Source organism: Camelus bactrianus, chromosome 9 (genome assembly GCF_048773025.1).
Source record: "Camelus bactrianus isolate YW-2024 breed Bactrian camel chromosome 9, ASM4877302v1, whole genome shotgun sequence".
NCBI lineage: Eukaryota > Metazoa > Chordata > Mammalia > Artiodactyla > Camelidae > Camelus > Camelus bactrianus.
This window is the reverse complement of record NC_133547.1, coordinates 5983132-6005575: the sequence shown is the minus strand read 5'-3', so window position 1 is coordinate 6005575 and position 22444 is coordinate 5983132. Positions and strand designations below refer to the sequence as shown.

Genomic DNA, 22444 nt, shown 5'->3' with positions numbered 1-22444 from the left:
ACCCACTTTTTGCTTCAGGCCGTTTATTACTTAACATAGACAGTGAAAGCAAGAGTAGCCAAAGGTGCCACCTCCCCATGGTGCTTGTCACACCCACCAAAAACAGAAAGGGGTAGGATGGCTGCAACAGAGTTGTGGGGTACCCCAGGCTGAGGAGGCAGCTGGCTGAGGAAAGCTTCCCAGGGAAAATTGGGAGGTAAGTCGGAGGTGGCCTGGAAACCATGGTAGAGATGTTCAGCTCCATCTATTTGTTGAGGGCTTACTATGGGCTGAACATTATTTTAAGCGCTTTGCATGATAATTTCAGTTAGCCCCGAAGGACAATATTCTTGTTAGATTTTGGATGAAGATTCTCAAACACTCGTTCTACCTATGTGGTCTCTGCCGGGCACTGGCTGGAAGGGGAAGGGCTGGGTATACAAGTGGAAAACAAAGTTACATTTTCTGCCACCATGGAACCTGCATTCTGTCTAGGGAGACAGGTGATGTAACTTGACCTAGGGTATTAGTTATAAATGCTTTCGCCTGCCGGTAATGGCAGACCTGACCAACCGTGGCATACACATAGAGGTTAAGTTTTTTCACATAAGTCTAGAGGGAGGTGGCTGTTGTAGCCAAGGTCTTTCTGATTCTTTTGGCCTTTCCCTCATGGTCACAAGATGGATGCCACAGCTCCAGGCATTGTATCTGAATTTGAGACAGGAGGTCAAATTTTGCCTAGCCAACTCAGATTTCTGCTTACATCTCATGGTCTAGAGCTAGGTTACAGGGTACTCCCAGCTGCAAAAGGAAGGAAATTCTACATGCTACAACGTGGATGAACCTTGAGGACATCATGCTAAGTGAAATAAGCCAGACACAAAAAAAATTGATTTCACTTACATGGGGTACTATTCTAGGTTCTCAAGGTTCAGCCAGAAGTAGAATTGTTGGGTCATATGGTAATTCTGTTTTTAATTTTTTGAGGAAATGCCCAACTGTTTTCCACAGTGGTTGCACCATTTATATTCCCACCAACAGTGCATAAGGGTTCCAGTTTCTCCACATCCTTGTCAACACTTATTCTTTTCCTTTTCCTTCTTAATAGTAGCCACCCTGATGGTTGTGAGGTGTATGCCTAAAATTTTCAATTAAAAAAATGGTGTATTTAAATATATTGTTGATTAAAATATTGATTTGGTTGACCAAAGACCAAATAACAGAGGCATTGGTAAGATAGATTGATTTTTCTCATGTAAATATCCACGCTGGTAGATGGGGCAGGGAGTAGGACGGCCCTGCCTGCTGAGGTTACCCACTGACCTAGGTTCCCACCTTCTTGTTGCTCTGCATCTCCCAGCTCAGTGGTCCTCAGACTTGAGTGTGCATCAGAATCCCCTGGAGGGTTTTTGGAAACACAGATTGCTGGGCCGCGTGTCCCAGAGTTTCCAATATAGTAGGTCTTGAATGGAGCCTGAGAACTTGCCTCTCTTACAAAGCCCAGGTGACACAGTGACACTGTAAAATGCTGGTCTGGGGCCTGCACTTTGGGGACCATTCTCCTAAAGTGTCAGCCTCTTCAAGACAGTTGAAGCCAAGTCACCATCACTATAACTTTGTTATAGTAAGCAGGAAAGGGGAAAGGGATATTGGAGAGCAAGCAGCCTGTTTTTAAGTATGCTCCTTTAAAAAAAAACTTTTTTTTTTTTTTTAATGGAGGCACTGGGGGTTGAACCCAGGACCTCATGCATACTAAGCATACACTCTACCACTGAGCTATACCCTCCCCTTTAAGTCAAATCATCTTTAGTGGTAACTCCCCTCTAAGGTTCTGGCATTCCTATGCACTTGGACATATGCAGTCCTTGACAATTATTGCTCAGAAGACGATTTTCACGTTTTATCTGCCACCTTCATATATATTTAAGTGGGATGGGATGGTGTGTTTGATCAAATGAGAATAGACACAGACTATCCATCTCAGATTCGTTCTGTTACACTTGAAGACTTGCAATTTTAAGCCCCAGCTCTGGAATATCAATCATTTTCATTGTACATGACAAAAACCAAAAACAAACAAACAAACAAACAAAAAAACCACAGCCCACTGCAGCTCAGTCTTATTGGCAAACATGAGAAAAGACTACATTCAACTTGACTCAATAACAGTGAAATTAGGAGAATTTAGTGCTTTTTCTCCTCCAGAAATAAGGCAAAAGCCGGAACTGCACATCTGAGCTGTGTGCCCTTGAACAGGTGTCTTTGCCTCTCTGAGTCCAGGTTCCTTATCTGGAAGTCAGGGGTGTCAACCCTGGATCTGAGAATCAGTACAAATGTGGAGAGAAGTCACCCGGGGTTCGGTGGGAGCCAGGACTGTGTGCTAACTCTTTCTCCATCATAATATTTCTTTGTGAGCTGAGAAAAACGGCTCAGGTGGTCACCTGTTATCGAGTTGGGAATCAATATAAAGGATTCTGACCGGTTTTTAAAGATATGAATAGAGTACAAAATACGATGTACTACAGGGTGATATTTCGTGAAACTGTATTGATATGAAATGATTTCTTGCTGTGCATCATGGTCAGAAAAGTTTGGAAGCCATTGGTAGACGGCAGTGGTTCAGACAATCGCCCCTTAATACACCCATACCAACTCCCTTTCAGATGCAGATTCCACCTCGCCCATCGCAGGCATTCAGGGTCTCCCCGCGGCTCTGTTTTAGCAGGACTTCGCCGCCAGGTGGCGCCGGTGCCCCGCTGTGAGTGGGTTTTGCTACTTCCTCAACTCAGGCGGTCAAAGCCCGTAATTTCCTTCGTGTCGCCTCTAGCTCCGAGAATGGGGTTTACCAGGACCATAAGCCCTGATGAGGAATAGAGTTCCCCAAGCAGAGCGCGGCAGGAGAGCTCAGGCGGTCAAGAAGGGATGCGGCCATCCTCAGATACCCACTCATCCCTTCTTCATCCCACAATGTTCATTAATTGCCTCTGTGCGCCAGATGAAGGCCCCCTCCCTGAGCTCACATCGTGGTGGGGGAGGACAGACAAGATCCCAAATTCACGACCTGGCCAGTACAGGGAGGCCTCTCTGCCTAGTCTGGTACAGGACAGCACTCGAGCCAGCTGTGTGACCTTGGGCAGCTTGCTTAACCTCTCTGTGCCTCAGTTTTCTCTGCTATAAAATGAGACTAATAGCATGGACTTCATAGGGTTGTTGTGAGCATTAAATGAGTTAATATTTGTAAAGCACTTTGAAGATCCTGGTTTGTTTGTTAAACCGATTGCAGCACCCCAATGCTCATAGCAGCACTGTTTACAATAACCAAGACATGGAAACAACCTAAATGTCCATGGACAGATGAATAGATAAAGAAGATGTGGTATATATACACGGTGGAATATTACTCAGCCATAAAAAAGAATGAAATGCCATTTGCAGCAACATGACTTGACCTAGAGGTTATCATACTAAGTGAAGTAAGTCAGACAAAGACAAATATCATATGATAGCACTTATGTGGAATCTAATATGATACAAATGAACTTATTTACAAAACGGACTCACAGACATAGAAAACAAACTTAGGGTTATCAAAGGGGAAAGGAAGAGGTAGAGGGATAAATTAGGAGCCTGGGGTTAACAGACACACACTACTATACATAAAATCAATAAATAACAAGGACCTATAGCATAGGGAACTATATTCAACATCTTGTAATAACCTATAATGGAAAAGAATCTGACAGAGAACATATATATATGCATGCCTGAATCACTTTGCTTTACACCTGAAACTAACACAGCATTGTAAATCAACTCTACTTCAATAAAAAATACATAACATAAAATCTACAATTTTAACCACCTTAAAGTGTATAATTCAGTGGCATTTAGTACCTTCACAATGTTGTGCAACCATCACCACTATCTTGCTCCAGAACTTTTCCATCCGCTCCCCCTACCCCCAAACAGGAACCCTGTATCCGTTAAGCAATCACTCCCCAACCCCTCTTACCCCGGCTCCAGGAAACCACTAATCTTCTTTTCGTCCCTATGGATTTGCCAAGTCTGAATACTTCATATAAATGGAATCATGCAATATACTTGTGCGAGAACAGAGCCCTAAAAAATATCCAGGTCTTAATGCCTGGAACCTGTAAATGTTAATGCATATGGCAAAAAGGACTTTGCAGGTGTGATTAAATTAAGCATTTTGAGATGGGGTGATTATCCCACATTACCTGTGTGGGCCCTAAATGTAACCAACAAGTTTTCTTGTAAGAGGGAGGCAGAGGAGACTTGAACACAGAGGAGAAGTTCACGTGATGGAGGAGAAGATAAAGACAGAGAAGATGCTACACCCCTGGCTTTGAAGATGGCAGGAGGGACCGGGAGGCAAGGAGATGGATTCTCCCCTAGAGCTTCTCAAGGGAGCAGGGCTTTGATGTAAAGTCAGTGGCTTAAAACAACACAAATGCATTCTCTTACAGTTCTGGAGTCCACAGGTCCAAGCTGAGTCTCATGAAGATAAAATCAAAGTGTCAGCAGGATGGGTTCCTTCTGGATGATCTAGAAGTGAATCTCTTGTTTCTTGCAGTTTCTGGTGGTGCAGTGATAACAGTCTCTCCTGCTGACGTCTATAGTCCTCGCTCCCTCTGCCTCTTTCTTAAAAAAATTTTGGCAGGGGAGGTAATTAGGTTTATTTATTCATTTTTGATGGAGGTACTAGGAATTGGACCCAGGACCTCTTGCATGCTAAGCGTGCTCTCTGCTGCTGACCTAGACACTCTCCCTCTGCCTCTCTCTTATAAACTTGTGATTACATTGAAGGTCCACCTGGCTAATCTCTGCATCCCAAGAGCCTTAACGTGATCACACCTGCAAAGTCCCTCTGCCAAACAAGGTAACACATTTGCAGGTTCCAGAGATTAAGACCTGGACATCTCCAGGGGTCATTATTCAGCCCATCACATACACTGTCTTTTTTTTTTTTTTAATTGAAGTTCAGTCAATTACAATGTGTCAGTTTCTGGTGTACAGCACAATGTCCCAGGAATGCATATACATTCATATATTCATTTTTTATTAAAGGTTATTACAAGATATTGAACATAGTTCCCTGATACACTGTCTTCTTGATCCTCCACCCAGAAGGCAGCATTTTCTTGGATTCTGTCTGTAGGAGGAGAGAGAAAACACACTCTCAGCCCCACTCCTCATCACTCCCTCTGTCTTTCCCCGGGGGAGGCCACATCAGAAGTCCAGAGGTCCCAACCCTACACCTTGTCTGAGCTCCTCCCTGTCCATCCTCTGCCCCCCGGAGCACAGCCAAGACCCTGCAAGGGGTCTGGGGAAGCCACCTGTGGACTCCAAGCCTGTGGGGCCCCCCGGCTCATGTACCGGAACTCAACAGGTGAATTCACCTTTATGCCCCTACTCCACTTGGAGTAGTTCCTGGATGCCAGAGTTCGAGGTCTGTGAGGGGCTCAGGATTTGGCTCTCCTGGGCCCCCCTCAGCCTGACTGGCAGGTTGCTGTCAGTGCCACCAGGTGTATAGACACCTGTTTCAAGACTAGAATGATCCTCATTGCGCAGAATGAGAGACAGTGGAGGGCGAGGCATTCCCGGGGCTTCTATGACGGGAACGGATGCCACAGCATCACTTGATATTTTCATCTCTATAAGCACAATTCTCCAGCTTATAAACACTTTCATGGCTCCTGATGCTCCAGAAATGATGATCCCTAATATGGTACTGATTAAAAAAAAATCAGTATTTGGGGGAATAGCTCAGTGGCTCAGTGGTAGAGCACATGCCTAACATGCACAGGGTCCTGGGTTCAATCCTCAGTTCTCCATTAGAAAAAAAAAATTCAATATAGGTATGGTCCCTCTCAATATCAGCCTAGGAGGCTGGTTTCAAATGCCTTGAATATGAGCACACACACACACGCACACACACAAACAAGTGTCCTCTCCTCATCTGGACACACAAGTACAAAATGCACATTCAGAGATGAGACATGCACTCCCACAGGCAGATACTCAAATACAAAGAGGCACACAGACATGCAAATCAGACACATTCAGACACACAAGTTGACACACACACACACACACACACACACACACAAGCTTACACACACACAATTGGGTGTTATCATTTTGAGTCCTGGGGTAGACTCTCTACTGTACTATTTCTCTAGGGAAGGGTGGACCCCTGTCTCCAGGCAACTGGACCTAGTTTTCAGCAGCTATGATGTGTCCCACAGAGGAGAAAGAAGAGGGTTCCTGACTTGGGTGACTTTGTGGTCCTCAGCACCTACTAAGTGGTCCATATCGGGAGGTCCTGGGTCACTGGAATCCTACCAGTGACCTCCCCACCCTCATTCGTTCTGGCCATCTATTGAAAAAGCAATGACTAGTTTACTTGTTTGGAAAGAAGGGAAGTTTTAGGGGCCTGTTTTACAATTCTGCAGAAATTTGAAAACTGGCTCAGACCAAGACAAGGTAGAGAGACTGAGTCAGAAGCAGAGTCCTGGTGGTCCTTCCCCACAGAGTCTGCCCCCGAGGGCTGCTCTCCATGGGGTCTAGGCCGGGATGTGGACCACAGAGCTGCAAGGTAAGAGGAGGAATGGGCAGCTTGGTACCAGTTGGGACCATTTAGTTAAAAGTGAGGTCACCTCAGGTTGGAGAGACATATGACTGAGAAGTAAAATGAGGAACTGATTACAGATGAAAAGGAGCTGATGCGTTCCTTGTGCATTTTCATATTGCATTTGTCCCACTTCTTTTTATGTATTTGTGATGAACTCGGCAATTTTCCTGGTCAGCAACTTCCCAGCCTAGCTCTGGGCTCTTCGAGAGTTGACACCGCGGGTCCACCAGGGGGCGCCCCGGAGAACGCGAGGGCCGGTCGGCAGCTTCCGTAGACGCAGGCAAGCGGCAATGTTGCCCCCACTTAGGGAAACTGTGGCTTTCCTCACTACCGTCTGAAGAGGGAAACAGACTGTTCTGGGGCTTCCCCAAGGGCACCCTGAGGTTCGATGATTTACTGGAAGGACTAAAGAACTCAGAGAAACTGTGACACTCTTCATTACACCAAAAGGATGTAGGGGGAGGGTAGAGCTCGGGTAGAGTGCATGCATGAGGTCCTGGGTTCAATTCCCAGTACCCCCATTTAAAATATCTAATTACTTCCCCGCCAAAAGAGAAGGACACAGACCAAGACAGGGGTTGGGTATAGCTCAGTGGTAAAGTGCATGCCTAGCATGAGTTCCTGAGTTGCAAGAGGTCCTAAGTTCAATCCCCAGTACCCCTGTTAAAATGAAATAATATAAATAAATAAGCCTATTTACCCCCACCAACTTTTAAAAATAAGTAATAAATCTAATTACCTGCACCCACCCACCCCCCACAAAAAAGTCTGCAAAGGAAAAACTTGTTTAAGCCGCCCAGAGTTTGGTATCTTATGGCAACTCAAAGCTGACAGATATGCCCAGCAATGATGTTTGAGAACATGTACAAAGTATAAACCTTGGTTTCCAGCATTTTTATCAGGGGTCTCTTATGGGTTGAATTGCACCCCCCAAGAAGGTGTTCAAGTCCTAACCCCCAGTACCTGTGAATGTGACCTTATTTGGAAATCGGGTCTTTGCAAGTGATCAAGGTAAGGTGAGGTTATTAGGGTGGGCCCAAATTCAATATGACCAATATTCTTATTTTTTTAAAAAGGAAATTTGAACACTGAGACAGGCACGTACTGAGGGAAGACAGGAAGACACACAGAGAGCATCACCTATAAGCCAAGGAACACTCATGGCTGTTGGAAGCTGGCAGAGAGTCAGGGAACAGAGGCTCCCTCACAGGCCTCAGCAGGAACCAACCTCGCCCACACCTGAATTTCAGACTTCTAACCTCTGGAACTGGGAGACAGTCAAGGTCTGTGGTTTTAAGCCACCTGGTCTGTGGTACTTTGCTAGGGCAGCCCCAAGGAAATGAGTACAGGGTGGTCACACTGAGATAGGCTGGGACCTGGGACCCTTTGCTGTGATGCTTGGACAAATGTCTCCCAGCAACAGAATACAAAGAAACTATAAGGGATGAAAAATAACAGCATGCACGCACAGTTGGGGCAAATCATGAATAACGAGATTCACAAAGACCAAAAACCCAACTGCCATTTTTGAGGGGCTGGGAGCAAAAAAAAGCAGGGCACTGTGCATGATCCCTGCACACAGCTCCACCGTGGGGTGGGCAGACCGCCTAAGCTACCCTTGCAGCCGATCCCCGGCCCACCCCCAACCTCACCGCATTTAAGGGAACAGCTCACGCCTTCCCTCCCCATCAGGAAGAGAACGAGGGAACCTGTTAACTTGTTTTTGCTCCCTCCTGCTGCAGCACAAGTTTCAATAAAAGCCTTCCCCAAGAAAAAAAATTTCTCCTCTGGCCTCTTATCAATTTCTATTGATTAAGAAGTCTGAGAATTCTGGTCGGTATTAACACAGGCATTAGTTATTCAGGAGACAGACAGAGAGAGAGAGAAAGAGACAGAGAGAGAGCCCATGGCTGGAGGCTCCAGGTAAGTGAAGATAGTTTAATGAAGTAGGACGTGCCGAGAGCTTCAGGTTCCCTTCCAGGAGGTGGGCAAAGCCCACACCCCTCTTTGGGTGAGGTTAACTCTTTACTACATGCATAGTCAGTCACTTGAGGAGCTGGGTTCATTACAAGCAGAGTGGCCCCAGATCTGCTTCCTTCATTCCTGTGTTGTCCCCACTCTCAGGAGACAGACGGTCGCCCATCCACCCAGCACCCCCCACAACTCCCCGCCCTGGGGCAGGGCAGGCCACGCTCTCCTGTCCGCTGTATCTGAGGCTGGAAGCTTCTCCCCAGAGCCGCCTTAATCACGGGCTGGCCCCTGGCAAGATGAAAATGTGGGGTACCTTGGACAAAAAAGCAGGAGAAAGCTTTTTCCTGTTTTCTCTCTGGACCTGTCATGTTTTTTTTTTTTTCTTAACATTTAAACAAATTACTTCATTATTTTGTTTATTTATATTTTTTAATTGAAGTATTGCCAGTTTATAATGTTGTGTTAGTGTCTGGTGTACAGCATAGTGATCTCAGTTTTATGTACATATACACACTCCTTGTCATATTCTTTTTCATTATAGGCTATTACAAGGTTTTGAGTATAGTTCCCTGTGCTAGACAGTAGGACCTTGTTGTTTATCTATTTTATATTTAGTAGTGTGTATCTGCAAATCCCAAACTCCCAATTTATCCCTCACCCCCGCCCTGGTAACCATAAGTTTGGTTTCCATGTCTCTGAGTCTGTTCCTGTTTTGTAAAAAAGTTCATTTGTGTCATTTTTTTAGATTCCACATGTAAGTGACATCATATGGTATTTTTCTTTCTCTTTCTGGCTTACTTCGGTTAGTATGACAATCTCCAGGTGCAGGGAGGCTGAGTGTCCTTGGAGAGCCTGGGGGGTGCTGGATTTGGGGTCACAGGAGGTGAGGCCCTGAGGGCGGGAGTTGGGTGGTCATGCCCTCCTCTGTCCTTGGCCTCTGCGTGGAACAGATGTTTGCCTGGAAAATGAATGAATGAATGGATGAGGGAATCCCTGCCTCCAGCACCTCACCTGGAGCTCCTTTCTCATTTATTTCCCCGGCACCGCCCTCCCTTTGGCTGATCCAGGATGGCTGCTTCTCAGTTTAGGGCAGCCCCGCAACCACTTTCTACCCTGCTGTTTCCATGAAAAGAGAAGTTGAAAGGGGGGAATCTCTCAGACATCTGCAGCTCTGGGGTTCCTCTTTTGCTCATCTCTGGATGGTCACTACCCCCTTCTCCCCCAGAAGCTTCCTCTTGGAGCTTCCTTCGGGGACAGACAGGCAGGTCCAGAAGCCAGACAGTCCGGACAAGCCCCGTTCCTTGAATGTGGAGATGCTGCTGTTTCTGCTGCCCCTGCTGTGGGCGGGTGAGTGGGCAGTGGGGAGAGGGAGGCAGGGCGGGGCTGGAGCTGCAGCTGAGCCTCTGTGTCCCCCAGGGTCCCTGCAGAAGGGTCCACAGTACCAGCTGCGAGTGCAGGAATCGGTGACAGTGCAGGAGGGTCTGTGCGTCCTCGTGCCCTGCGAAGTCTCCTACCCCCGGGTCGGCTGGGACGACTCTACACCTGCTTATGGCTACTGGTTCCGGAAAAGGGATAAACCCCTAGCGGATGTTCTCGTGGCCACAAACAATCCACTCAGTGTAGCAAAAAAGAAGACCAATATTGCATTCTACCTTTCTGGCCACCCAGGGGCCAACAACTGCTCCCTGAGCATCACAGATGCCCAGAAACAGGAAAGTGGAAAGTATTATTTTCGGCTGATGAGAGGAGATAATGTGAGACACAGTTACACAGACAACCTGCTCACTGTGAACGTCACAGGTATGGAGTGGTCCCCAGGAACAGACAACAGGGGTGGGTGGGAGGGCTGGAGCCCCTGCCCCTCATGGGAAACAGTGGGGCATGGTCAGATCAGGCTTGGGCATGCACGGCCCTCCCCTGTGGGGTCTGGCCTCTCTCTCTCTCTCCTCTCCAGCGCTGTCTTGGACCCCCGACATCCACGCCAAGGAGCCCCTGGAGGCCGGCTCCAGCACTCACTTGACATGCTCCCTGCCAGGAGCCTGTGATCGAGCCACGCACCCCAGCATCTCCTGGACCGGGGCTGCCCTCCACCCCCTGGAACTGGCCTCGGAGGCCTATAAATCCTCGGAGATCCTGCTCACCCCCCGCCCGCAGGACCACGGCACCAACCTCACCTGCCGCGTGACCTTCCCCAGGGCTGGCGTGAGCTCGGAGGGGACCCTCATGCTCAACGTGTCCTGTGAGTGCGGGACCAGGGTGCCTGTGGGGAGTGGGGAAGCCGGGGGCTGGGAGGTACTATAGGAAAGACGTAGGTCTTGTTCTGCTTTGCTTCTGGGCCTCTTGGGGGTGGGAGAGTCCGGGTAGCAGGCGGGAGGTGGGAGGGAAGCAGGGAACAGTCAGCTCTGACTCCCTCCCTCACTGCCTCTCTCTGTCCTAGATGCTCCCCAGAACCTGAGCATCAGCGTCTCCCGAGGAAACTGCACAGGTAGGACAGTGGGTGGTGGTGATGTGCAGGGAAAGCAGAGGTGGGAGGTCCTATTCACTCGGGTGCTTTACATTTACCCTTCATTACGTGCAAAGACTATTGGTCAAACTGGTCAAACTGGTCAAATATACAAGTGTAGAGGAAACACCACCAAGTGAACCATGGTACTCACCACCCAGGTTAAGAACTAGAACAGTACCCCCATCTTCGGAGCACCCAGTTTTATTTCATTTTTGTTTGTTTTTTAAGGAGCTCTGTGGGGTTTTTTCCCAGGGTTTTTTTTTTTGTTTGTTTGTTTGTTTGTTTTGGAGGGGAGGTAATTAGAAGTATTTATTCTTTTAGTGGAGGTACTGGGGATTGGGTCCAGGACCTTGTGCATGCTAAGCACTAGAGCAGCCGATTTTAGCCTCCTCCTTCTGGCCTCAGAGAATGTCACTACACTGAATTTCGCGGGTTTTTTTTTCTTTCTATTGTCTCTCTGTCTCTGTCTCTGTCTCTCTCTACCTCTCTTTCCAGAACTGAAATACCTGGGGAACGGCTCATCTCTTTCTGTCCTGGAAGGGGAGTCTCTGCGCCTCGTCTGTGTCGCTGACAGCAACCCCCCAGCCATATTGAGCTGGGCCCGCGGGAGCCGGACCCTGAGCCCCTCGCAGCCCTCGAACCCGGGGGTCCTGCTCCTGCCCCGGGTGGATTCGGACCATGAAGGCAAATTCACCTGCCAAGCTCAGCACCCTCGAGGTTCCCTGGGCATCTCCCTGCATCTCTCCGTGCAGAGTGAGCTGGGAGGAGGGAAGACACCCCGGGAGAGGACACTCGGGTCCATGGAGGGGAGAGGCACGCTGACCTTTCTCCCCCCTCCCCGCAGACCCCCCGCAGCTGCTGGGACCCTCCTGCTCCTGGGAGGACCAGGGTCTGCACTGCAGCTGCTCCTCCCGAGCCCAGCCAGCCCCCTCCCTGCGCTGGCGGCTGGGGGAGGGGCTACTGGAGGGGACCATCAGCAATGCCTCCTTCAAGATCACCTCTAGGTCGGCTGGGCCCTGGGCCAACAGCTCCCTGAGCCTCAGTGAGGGGCTCAGCTCCGGCCTCAGCCTCAGCTGCGAAGCCCTGAATGTCCATGGGGCCCAGAGCGCCACGGTCCTGCTGCTGCCAGGTCAGGGGGCTGGTTGGGGGCAGAGGCTTGGGGGAAAAGACATCTCCATCCTGGAGAAGATGACGCTTGGGAGGAAAGGGGCCTGGATGGGAGGGAGTGAGAGGTGGCAGGGGAGGGGCAGAGTCCTGTTCTTTGGCGGCTTAGGGGCCCAAGAATATGAGAGCTCAAATTCTGTAGGAGGAGGGGGCATGGGAGTCCTGGGGCTTGGAGGGGAGACCCTAAACCCCACTGGTCTGCAGGAAAGCCCCAGCTTTGGGGAGGATTCGTTTTGGGGGCCGTCGAGGGAGCTGGTATCGCTGGCCTGCTCAGTCTCTGTTCTTGCTTCATCCTCTTCATGTGAGTGTCGTCCCTGGGAGGGAGGGCAAGTGCAGGGGGCAGGAAGAGGCCCAAGTCCTGGAATCCAGGCAGCCCCAGCTGGAGGAATCAGAGGTCTTGAGCACTGGGCCTTGGGTCAGAGAATCAGAGCAGGGTCCGTCCCCACCCCTCCAACCCAGCCATCCGTGAAGGGCGCCGGCTCTCTTGATGAAAGTCGTGATATGAGGCATGTCCCCCGCCTCCTGGCCTTGGTCAGCCCTTCCGGCCTCTTAAGCGGGGGAAATAGTGATCCCACTGCATGCTCTGCGCCAGCCAGGCTGCTGAAAGGTCCTGGCCTCCCTTCTCAGGGTGAAGACCTTCAGGAAGGAGGCCCCTGGAGTGGCAGCTGAAGAGAATGCCCCCTCCACCTCCCAGGTGAGTGATGAGCCCTCTGTCCCTGGGGACCCAATCTGGCTACCTCCCTGGGATAGCCATGGTCACACTCTTCTCCAGGACTTTGACGACCTTCACACCCCAGACAGGCTTTTGCTCTTGCGTCCTATTCATACTGTCACCCAGCCCAGTGACACGGGAGGCACCTTCCCCTCTGCTCTCTGTCTCCTTCCGCAGAGATAAGGACCACCACAGCCAGTCCATTTTACCGTCTGCGTTCAGTTCCAACTGGCGCCTCCCTACACCTCCATCCCCCTCCCCCCGGACCCCTGACCCACTTTCTCCCCCACTTCCTACCTCTCCTCCCCAGGACAGATGCTGCAGGGATCGCTCCCAAATAATTATTGTCTACTACCAAATTCAGGGGCTCCCAAGACACTCTCAGGTTCAATGACTCACTGGGAGGACTCACAGAACTCACTGAAAGCTTTTATACTCATGGTTATTGTTTAGTACTGGACAAGAATAGAGATTAAAATCAGCTAAGGAAAAAGGCCCGTGGGGCAGAGGCCAGGAGAGACCAGACGTGAGTGTCTAGCTGTCTCTCCCAGGGGAGTTGTGCAGTCAAATCTCCCAGCAATGATGTGTGCTATCATGTAGGGGGTCTCGCCAGACAGGGAAGCACACCGAGACTTCATGTCCAGAGTTTTTATGGGAGTTGGTCACGTTGGCATGGCTTTCTGCTCATGTGGCTGAATTTAGTCTCCAGCCCCTGCAGAGGTCAAACTGATACTGTGTGACCCAAGGTCCCCGACCATCTATCACATTGTTACATAGACCCTCTGGTGTGGGCCAAGGTCTAGGTAAACAAAGACACTCTTGTCAGGCAGGACATTTCAAGGGCTTAGAGGTTCCCTCCCAGGTGCTGGGGACAAGGGCTCAAACTCTTCCGTGGGCAAAGTTAACCCTTTCTGGCACAAGATTATTTGATTTTAAGGTTCATAATGAAATTTGATGATTGTGTTTGCCTGAACCTTTGAAATGCTGAGTGGTCCCTGAGAGCAGTCCAGGTCTGAGGAAATCCCTGTCTTTCTCACACCATCCATTCCACTCCTATACTATCACAATTTGCAATTAGATAGTAATATAATTGACTACTACTTTAACATCTGCTTCCCTCACTGTAAGCTGCAGGAGGTCAGGGATGATGCCTTCCTTGTTCCCCACTGAATATCCAGCACCTGGCATGGAAAACTGTTCCATAAGGTAGCAGGCACTGGAGTCAGAAAGACCTGGGCATGATACTTGATGCTACCAATGAGTAAATGTGTGATTTGAGGATATTTCCTTAGCTTCAGTTTCTCCACCTGAAAAATGGGGAAATAGTGTCTCCTGAGTAGATTGTCCTGAGGAATCCAGGAGACTGGAAATTGATTACCAACTTGATTACTCTCAAGAATTTGTTGAATGAATGAATGAATGAATGGGGGCCCAGCCAGTGTCTGGAATGAATGGAGGAAGGCTCAATGTTCAGTTTCCACGTTCACTCTTGGACCCTCCTTGCTCTCTTCCAGCCCCCGTGATCTTAATATGACCCCCTCTTTCCCTTCCACTCAGGGTCACCAGTACGAGTGTCTGCCAGGCAGCACCATGGACCACCCACACCCAGTGGAGGAGGAACAGGAGCTCCATTACGCCTCCCTCAGTTTCCCCGGACTGAGGCCAAGGGAGCCTCAGGACCAGGAGGCCACCAGCGCCACCGAATACACAGAGCTCAAGATCTGTAAATGACCACCCCAAATCCGGCAACTTCTTGCTGGAAGCTCTCCAGGAAGGAAGACATCAGGGACAATTTCCAAGAGAATAGTTTTCCATGTAAATGCGCTACCAACTTGTGTGTGGGCATCCCACTGGCAGGGCGATGGGCAGAACTAGACTCAAATTTCAGCCCCATCACCTATAACGAGCCTGAATTTGGGCAAGTCACTTCACTTCTCAGTCTCTCCTTCTGTCAAATGGACACAATAAACCTAAGTCACAGGGTGGTCGTGGGGCATCAAGGCAGTTATGAATGTAAAGTGTCCCACAGTGGGGACTGGGCAGAGAGCCCCCTGTCTGAGGTCAGACCTCTTCCCAGGATCTGGCCATCCTGGTCCAAATGGGGGACACTCTGCAGGGCTGTTCTAGCTCCAGAGCTCCCCAAATTCTTGGCTGAGGCAGTCGTTGGGCTGCATTGCAGCGCCTCGTCCCTCTGCCCCACCTGCCCCCCTCCCCTCCCCAGGGACCCACCCCTGGGGCACCTCCTCGTGAGCACGCTGCACCCTGGTCTCTCTCTGAGTCTGCTCCCTGGAAACCCAACCTGTGTATTTTACCAGACCCCACAATCAATCACGGATGATCTGAAATAAATGACAGGGGATCTCTTTCCCTAAAACTGTGTCATTGATATTTTAGTTCTCCTGAACATTTTTTTTTTCTTTTTGCAAAATCTGCTTATAAAATTCCCTGCAGTACCAGTCTGGGTTCTATTTACATTGTATATAGTTTTTACAGGGGTCACATCCAACTTATTTTGTTCTTTTTTTTCCATTGAGTGTCCTTTTAATTTTTTCCCTTGTTTCCATTCACAGGGAAACACGTCCAACATCAGCATTATGAGCCAATAGAGGGACTCTGTATTGCATAAAGTTAACAACTTTTGAAGCACGTAATTTCATCTTCTGTGGCATATTGTGTTTTGCCATTTTTCAGTATGATGTTGCATCTCTGCAAGATCAATGACTTTGAAAAATGGTGTCCACTCAGTGAAGGATACCATGAACAAAACAAAAAGACAACTTATTGCGTATTTGCAAATGATGTGACTGACAAGGGCTTAATTTTCAGAATACACAAACATTTCATACAATTCAGTAACAAAAAACCAAGCCATCCAACCAAAAAATAGGCAGAAGACCTAAACAGACATTTCTCCAATGAAGACATACAGATGGCCAAGAGGCACATTTAAAGATGCTCAATATCACTATTTATCAGAGAAATGCAAATCAAAACTATAATGAGGTATGATCTCTCACTGGCCAGAATGGCCATCATTAAAAAATCCCCAAATGATAAATGCTGGAGAGGCTGTGGAGAAAAGGGAACCCTCCTACACTGCTGGTGGGAATGTAATTTGGTACAGTCTCTATGGAAAACCAGAGAGTCCTTAAAAAACTAAAAATAGACTTACCATATGATCCAGCAATCCCATTCTTGGGCATGTATCTGGAGGAAACTCCAATTCAAAAAGATACATGCACCGTAATGTCCACAGCAGCACTACTTACAATAGCCAAGACATGGAAGCAACCTAGATGTCCATCGACAGGTGACTGGCATATGTATATGTACAATGGTCATAAAAAAGAATGAAATAATGCCATTTGCAGCAACTCTAGGATGGACCTAGAGATTATCATACTAAGTGATGTAAGTCAGACAGAGAAAGACAAATATCATATGATATCACTTATCTGTGAAATCTAAAAAAATGGCATAAAAGAAATTATTTACAAAACAGAAACAGACTGACAGACATAGAAAACAAATTTATGGTTCCCAGAGGGGAAAGAGTGGGAGGGATAAACTAGGAGTCTGGAACTTGCAGGTACTAATTACAATATATATAAAAGAGATAAACAACGAGGTCCTACTGTTTAGCACAGGGAACTATACCCAATAATTGCAGGACTCCAAAAAAAAAAAAAAAAAAATAAACAGAGGGTTCTTCTCGACTTGATAAACTGCAAACCACTGAGGTTCTGAATGAGAGAGAATTAAAGAATACTGAGTGGCAACAGATCATAAAAAGACTTTAACTGCTCAGTTCAAATAGTAAAGGAAAATTTCCTGACAACTCCTTCAGTGTCACTAGAAAAGACATCAGATGCAGTTTGAACAGCAGCATGTAGCAATGGTCAGGGCAGCCAAGGCCTCCTGTGGCATCGTTCCTGCTGTGTTTTCACTTTGAATAAACATCTTTCACAAACACCCATCGCAGTTTGTATTGGTAGACTCCCCATCAAAGCAGCAAAATTGCTTGTCCCATTAACTTCCAACTCAGTGTTAAAAATAAGACCACAGGCCCAACATGGAGTCGCTTATGCCAAGTCCCACCATCACCAAACTAAGACTTGATGACAGTTTTGGCTCTCCCAGAAAAGACGTCTGAAACACTTCAATCAGGAGTCGCCTGATCAGAACTAGTTAAGTCATCTGCCTGCCAGACCCCTGCCATCCCCTAAGGGAAAGCAACTTTGCAATAACCAACCTGCTTTTCTGCCTACTAGAACTTTCTTACTCCTGCTCCCTTCTGCCTCTAAGTCTTTCATTTTGTACAGATCTTCAAATCTTTCTACCTGCTCGACAGGATGCTGCCAGTAAGATCTTTAAAATATACTCAGCTGTGGGGAGGGCGTAGCTCAGTGGTATCACGCACAAGGTCCGGGGCTCAGTCCCCAGTACCTTCATTAAAAAAAACAAACAAATCTAATTACCCCCACCCCCCAAAAAAACCCTACAAAGAATTAAAAAAAAAAGGTACCGAGTTGAATTTTGTTTTTTAGCATCAGTAAGAATGTCTACAAACATTTGCTGCTGTGTCCGAGGTCTCATCCAGAATGGATTTTACTTGCAACGAATAGCCTTAGAAGCCAGTCTTTTTCACAGGAAAACTATTTCACAGGTGAAGGGAAATGATTTGTCCTTTCCAGCTGCCTGCAGGGGCTCCTCTTGGAGACGTGTCTCACACTTGAGTTTCCTGAAGGTTCTGTGGTGCCCTGCAATAAAAATGATTAAAAACCCCCCAAAACCCACCCACAGCATCAGCACCACAAGCATCTGATTAACGCTGGGGACAGAGATGGGGGGAATGGAATAGAGGATGGGGTCCAGCCACCGTCAGCTGCATGGTGGTCTGGGAGTCACTCCCACTCTCCTGGGCCCTGTGAGTCTCATCTGGTGCCAGTGACAGCACCCTCCTCCTTCAGAGGCTGGGGGACGAGCGTTCGGGAGGTGCAGGCATTGACTGTGACCATCCCTCTTGCTTGATTGGGGGTCTGCAAGGCGGCTGACGTCCCTCTTCTTTTGTGGACTCGTGAACACAGAGGGGCTGTACGCAGGAGATTTTCTGATGGGTTTTCTCTCTTCTTAAGGAATATCTCCTTCTGGAAATACTCCTTTCCATCCAGGAAATGATCATCAGTCTGCTAATCTCCTTCCATCCCCAGAGCAGGGAGAGAATCAGGGCATCTCAGAGCAGTTTCTTCCCCTATCCGGCTTCTGGTTACCCATCCCAAAGTATGATAGATGACTGAAGATATCCAAGGTCAAATTCGAGGAGGTGTGTTTGTCTTCTCCTCCTTCTTAATCCCTCCCAGCCTAGTTACTTGTCACCTGCTGCTGGCCAGCCTGCCTTTGAAATCTCTCCCGAGGCCCTGCCTTTCTCCAGCTACCATCCTACGGCCTCCTCCCTGGTCTGTCTGTGTCTGGGCTCTCCCCAAAGGCGCCCTCCCGTCCTGAGGCCCCTCACTCTCCATCACAGTCTGTGCTTTTTCTTCAGAGTGCTGGTTGTGATCCCAAGTCGTCTCCTTTAATACTGTCTCCTTCCACTTGACTGTGGGCTCCAAAAGGTCAAGGACCTTGCTGTGTATGATTGGTTTGCCAGGATCTTCTGTGCAGCACCATAAGTGTCACAGGGCACGCACTCCAGAAATGCCTGCTATTTGTTGAATAAAAGGAAGGATAAATGTATGGAAGAGAGGAAGCGTTAGTGGGTGGGAGAATGAGTGGTAAATGAACGGACGGAGGAAAGGATGAATGGGTGGCGGGATGGATGGACAAGTATATGGACGAATGGAGGGAGGGAGGGGTGAATGGGTAGAGGGATAGATGAGAGGGTGGATGGATGGATGGATGAAGAAGTGGAAGAATGGATGGATCAGTGTCTGCCTGAAAGTGTGACTACATGAATGAAAGAGTGGATGGGTGGATGAAAGGTTGAAGGCATGGATGGATGTATGAATGGATAGGGAAAAGAAGAGCTAAATTTTTCCAAAAGGAACTTCTTTTGCAGACACTCGACCCTCCAAGCTCCAATGAAGCAGTTTATTGTCAAAACACAGGGATGTCAACGGCACGGTCCTCAGTGAGGGGGCCAGCCCACCCCCCTGTCTGTGAACTGAGGGTCTTCTCGGTCCAAAACCCCAGTGGCTGACAGCAGATAGCAGCTGAAGGGTGGGCCTGTTGAAAGGAGGGAGTTCACATTATCCGAAGCCTAACTGCTGGGTTCCCTGAGACTGAGACAGATGAGTAGGGTCACCTAAAGAAGTGGTAGGAATGCAAATTCGAGGGATCTTTCTAGAATCTTATCTATGATTCTACAGCAGGCCTTGAGTCACATGTCTCCTTTTTTTTTTCTTTTCCTATTTCAAACTGCAGGCTGAAAGTTCTGGAAAACAATAAAAATCGATGTTAGTGTCATTCATTCGAGGCATGCCTTTAAGCCCCTACTGGGTGATAAGAGCTTTCTAGTCTCCAGGGACTAGAGATACCACCATGAGCATGAAGAACCAGAAACCTTTGCTAGGCATACAATTTGGAGGAGAGGGGTGGAGACACTACAGATTAAACACACATCTCCCTCCAGAAAGAGACAAGGATCATGCAGAAAACAGGAGATGTCATGGGGAGGGGAGCCTATCTGAGAAGGTGGTGATGAGTGGGAGCCAGCAAATGTGAAGAGGAAAATTGTCCCAGACCGTGGGAATGGCAAGTGCAAAGGTCCTGGGGTGGGATGGAGCTTGGCCTGACCTCTGAGGGGAGGTCGGGCTTGGGCCAAGGGCAAGGAGCTGCCACAGGCAGAGGCAAGATGATCCTCAGGTCCCCAGGCTTCTTAAGCAGCATCTGCGCATTAGGTTCCTAACCAAGGGGAAAACTTGTCGCTGAGTAAAGTGGTTCCTAGAGGGCGAGCAGATTGGAAACTATAATGATCCTAAAAGGGGCTGTTTGGTTTCAAGTTTTTAAATTTCCAATAGGACTGGGTGGGCGAGGAGGTACTGTCAGACAGAATAGCACCCACGGGAGAAGTGGACTCGCCCCACTCGGCAGATATGGGTGGAGTGTCCGGGAGCCAGGCCACTTGCAGGAAACACAGAGATGCAGAGACAGAGGTGACCTGGCCATCCCAGAGCTCATGGCCAGCCGGTGATTATGACCAGTAACCACACTCTGGGGCATCTGGGCAGAGGGTGGAGGCAGAGCCCTGGAGGAAATGGTCCAGAAGGGACTTACAACTGCCTGCAGGGATGGGATGGGGAGGGAGGGGTGTGGGAGGAGCCGGAGGTCTCTCAGACAGTTGGGGGCACGGAGACTGGGAGGGGGACAAGCCAGGTGAAGGAAGTCACGCCTTCACTTTCAGGGAATGCCTGTGGTTAACACAGGGCGCCTACTAGCTTACTGAGCAAACAAACAAATGAACAACCTTGGATTTTTGAAGCACTCTGTGCCCAGGCACCATGTGAAGAGCTGTACACACAGATTTTCAGGGCTGGGATGTGAGTAGAGGTTTCAGGACTGAGGAAGTGCCTATAATCAAGGTGCCCACAGGAAGAGGACCACTGCCACCCTGCCAAGAGGCACGTGGGGTGGCTTCCTCAACTGCGGCCCTGCTGACAGGGGGGCGCCCTGTGCCTTGTAGGATGTTAGCATCCCTGGCTTCAACCCACGAGATGCCAGAAGCACCTCTCCCCAGGCGTGACAACCCAGTGTCCCCAGACACAGCCACACGGTCCCTGGGGGAACACCGCCTCCATCTGAGAGCCCCTGAGCTGGGCAGACGCTGTGCTTTGAATCCAGCCAGCCAGGATGAGAGAAATTATAATCCCACGTATAGGCGAGAGCCTTGGGGTTACCTTTTCTTTGGAACACATCTGTGCAGCTCACCAAAATCTGCCGTAAAGTGAATTTAGCTTCGTTTTGACCTTCTGAAAGTTTCCATATGCACTCACTCAGTGCTAAGGGGATGGTAAGTGAGTACAGCCCCGATGGAGAGCAATCTGGGGATCTCTCTCAAAGTACAAACTCCATCCGCGGACCCATGTGCACACCAGGGTGAGGCCTGTGCAGCCGGGGGTTCAAGGCCACATTGTTTGTATGACCAAAATCCGGGACGCCAAGCACATGTCTAGCCACTGGTTATAAAGAGCATCCTTTATCCCCGCAATGGAAGAGTTGCAACATAAACCGTGCCGTGAAAAATGAGGTGAGGCAGAGGGCACAGAGGCAGCGCATTTTTGCATGTGAGGGGAAAGGGGAGAGACTGCAGGTGGATGCGGAGAGGGATGGAGGGGTGAAAAACAGGACAAAGATGGGGAGAGACAGACAACATCTTGGTGCTAACCCCCAGGCCCTGAATCCGGTCATGCCTGAAGCTTCCCACTCTGGGTTTTCTAGCAACAATAGCAAATCATTCCCCCTTTTCCTTAAAGCCAATTTGAGTTGAGTTCCTGCTGTGATTCCTGGGGGCTGGAAGGTTTAAGAACCCTGTGGAAAAACCCAACATCTCACTGGGAAGCTGGTCCCTGGGGTATAAACCTTAAATGGCAGAGCGTGGGGAGCCAGGGGGAAGGGTTAAGACTCACCAACTCTCCCCACCGGAACCCACCTATGGGACCATCTGGAGGTCCAGGGGGTCGTAGGCTGACACCCGCAGATCCTGTAGCAGGGCTTCCAGACTGTTCCTCAGCGCGGTGTAGGGCGGCTTCTCCTCGTACTTGAGGGCCATCACCACCTTCAAGTACTCCTGCAGGGTCTCTGTGGGCAAGAGATGGGAGAGGCCTGAGAGGGGCCCCGGACCCAGAGCCTGGGGGGCTGAACCCAGAGGCTCTCAACAGCGGTGCCCACATGCTCAGTGCATCCTCTATGCCTGGCACTGCCACAGCCACTTAGATTTGAAAAAAAAAATTTGTTTTTGAAAACATTAAACATTTGCAACAGGAGAATGGTAGCATGAACATCAATCTTGTTTCATCAAAACCCTTTTGTGGAGGGGTGTAGGATACAGCTCAGTGGTAGAGCACGTGCTTAGCATGCACGAAGTCCTGGGTTCATTCCCCAGTACCTCCATTAAAAGAAACAAATAAACCTCATTACCTACCCCCCAAACAATTATTAAAAAAAGTTTTTGGGGTGATAAAGAAATTCTGGAACTAGAAAGAGGTGACGGTTGTGCTACACTGTGAATGTACTTAATGCCATGGAATTGGCCATTTTAAAATGGTTTAAATTGTACATTTTATGTTTATTTCCCCACAATAAAAATTAAATGAGAAACGTATCTGTAAACTTAAAAAAAAAAAAAAGGCTGGGACAGATCTATGGGTGACAACACAGAACAGCAGCCCCAACGTTAATTAATGAAAAAAGCAAGATGTTGACCAAGCTGCGTGTAGGGCGCACCTAGCGTGTATACTCACCA

The 22444-nt window shown here is 48.7% G+C and overlaps 2 protein-coding genes and 1 non-coding gene across 10 annotated transcripts in view; 1 reads left to right on the top strand and 2 right to left on the bottom strand.

Annotated features, from left to right (window-relative positions):
* Positions 1-1693: 1693 nt before the first annotated feature.
* Positions 1694-1766, bottom strand: TRNAT-AGU (transfer RNA threonine (anticodon AGU)). Its single transcript has one exon. It is a non-coding gene; the product is annotated as a tRNA-Thr (tRNA).
* Positions 1767-9789: 8023 nt separating this feature from the next.
* Positions 9790-15373, top strand: SIGLEC11 (sialic acid binding Ig like lectin 11). 3 transcript variants are annotated; one of them, XM_045510731.2, is made up of 9 exons: positions 9790-9952; positions 10274-10405; positions 10560-10844; positions 11043-11090; positions 11607-11864; positions 11956-12240; positions 12480-12576; positions 12903-12969; positions 14545-15373. In XM_045510731.2, the coding sequence occupies exons 1-9, from the start codon at positions 9805-9807 to the stop codon at positions 14716-14718; spliced, it is 1494 nt and encodes a 497-aa protein (XP_045366687.2). In that variant the 5' UTR covers positions 9790-9804; the 3' UTR covers positions 14719-15373. The 3 variants fall into 3 exon arrangements, with proteins under 3 accessions (XP_045366687.2, XP_045366686.2, XP_010945434.3); XM_045510730.2 differs by having other exon boundaries at positions 10022-10405; positions 10641-10844; XM_010947132.3 differs by having other exon boundaries at positions 10022-10405.
* Positions 15374-16497: 1124 nt separating this feature from the next.
* VRK3 (VRK serine/threonine kinase 3) overlaps positions 16498-22444 on the bottom strand; it is a 33857-nt gene continuing 27910 nt past the window's right edge. For 3 of the 6 annotated variants that reach the window (XM_074371021.1, XM_074371023.1, XM_074371022.1), the window contains one exon: positions 16498-21780. In XM_074371021.1, the coding sequence (XP_074227122.1) occupies positions 21632-21780 (149 nt within the window). In that variant the 3' untranslated portion in view covers positions 16498-21631. The remainder of the gene's footprint in view (positions 21781-22444) is intronic. The other 3 variants (XR_012509343.1, XM_010947006.3, XM_010947007.3) reach the window with 2 other exon arrangements.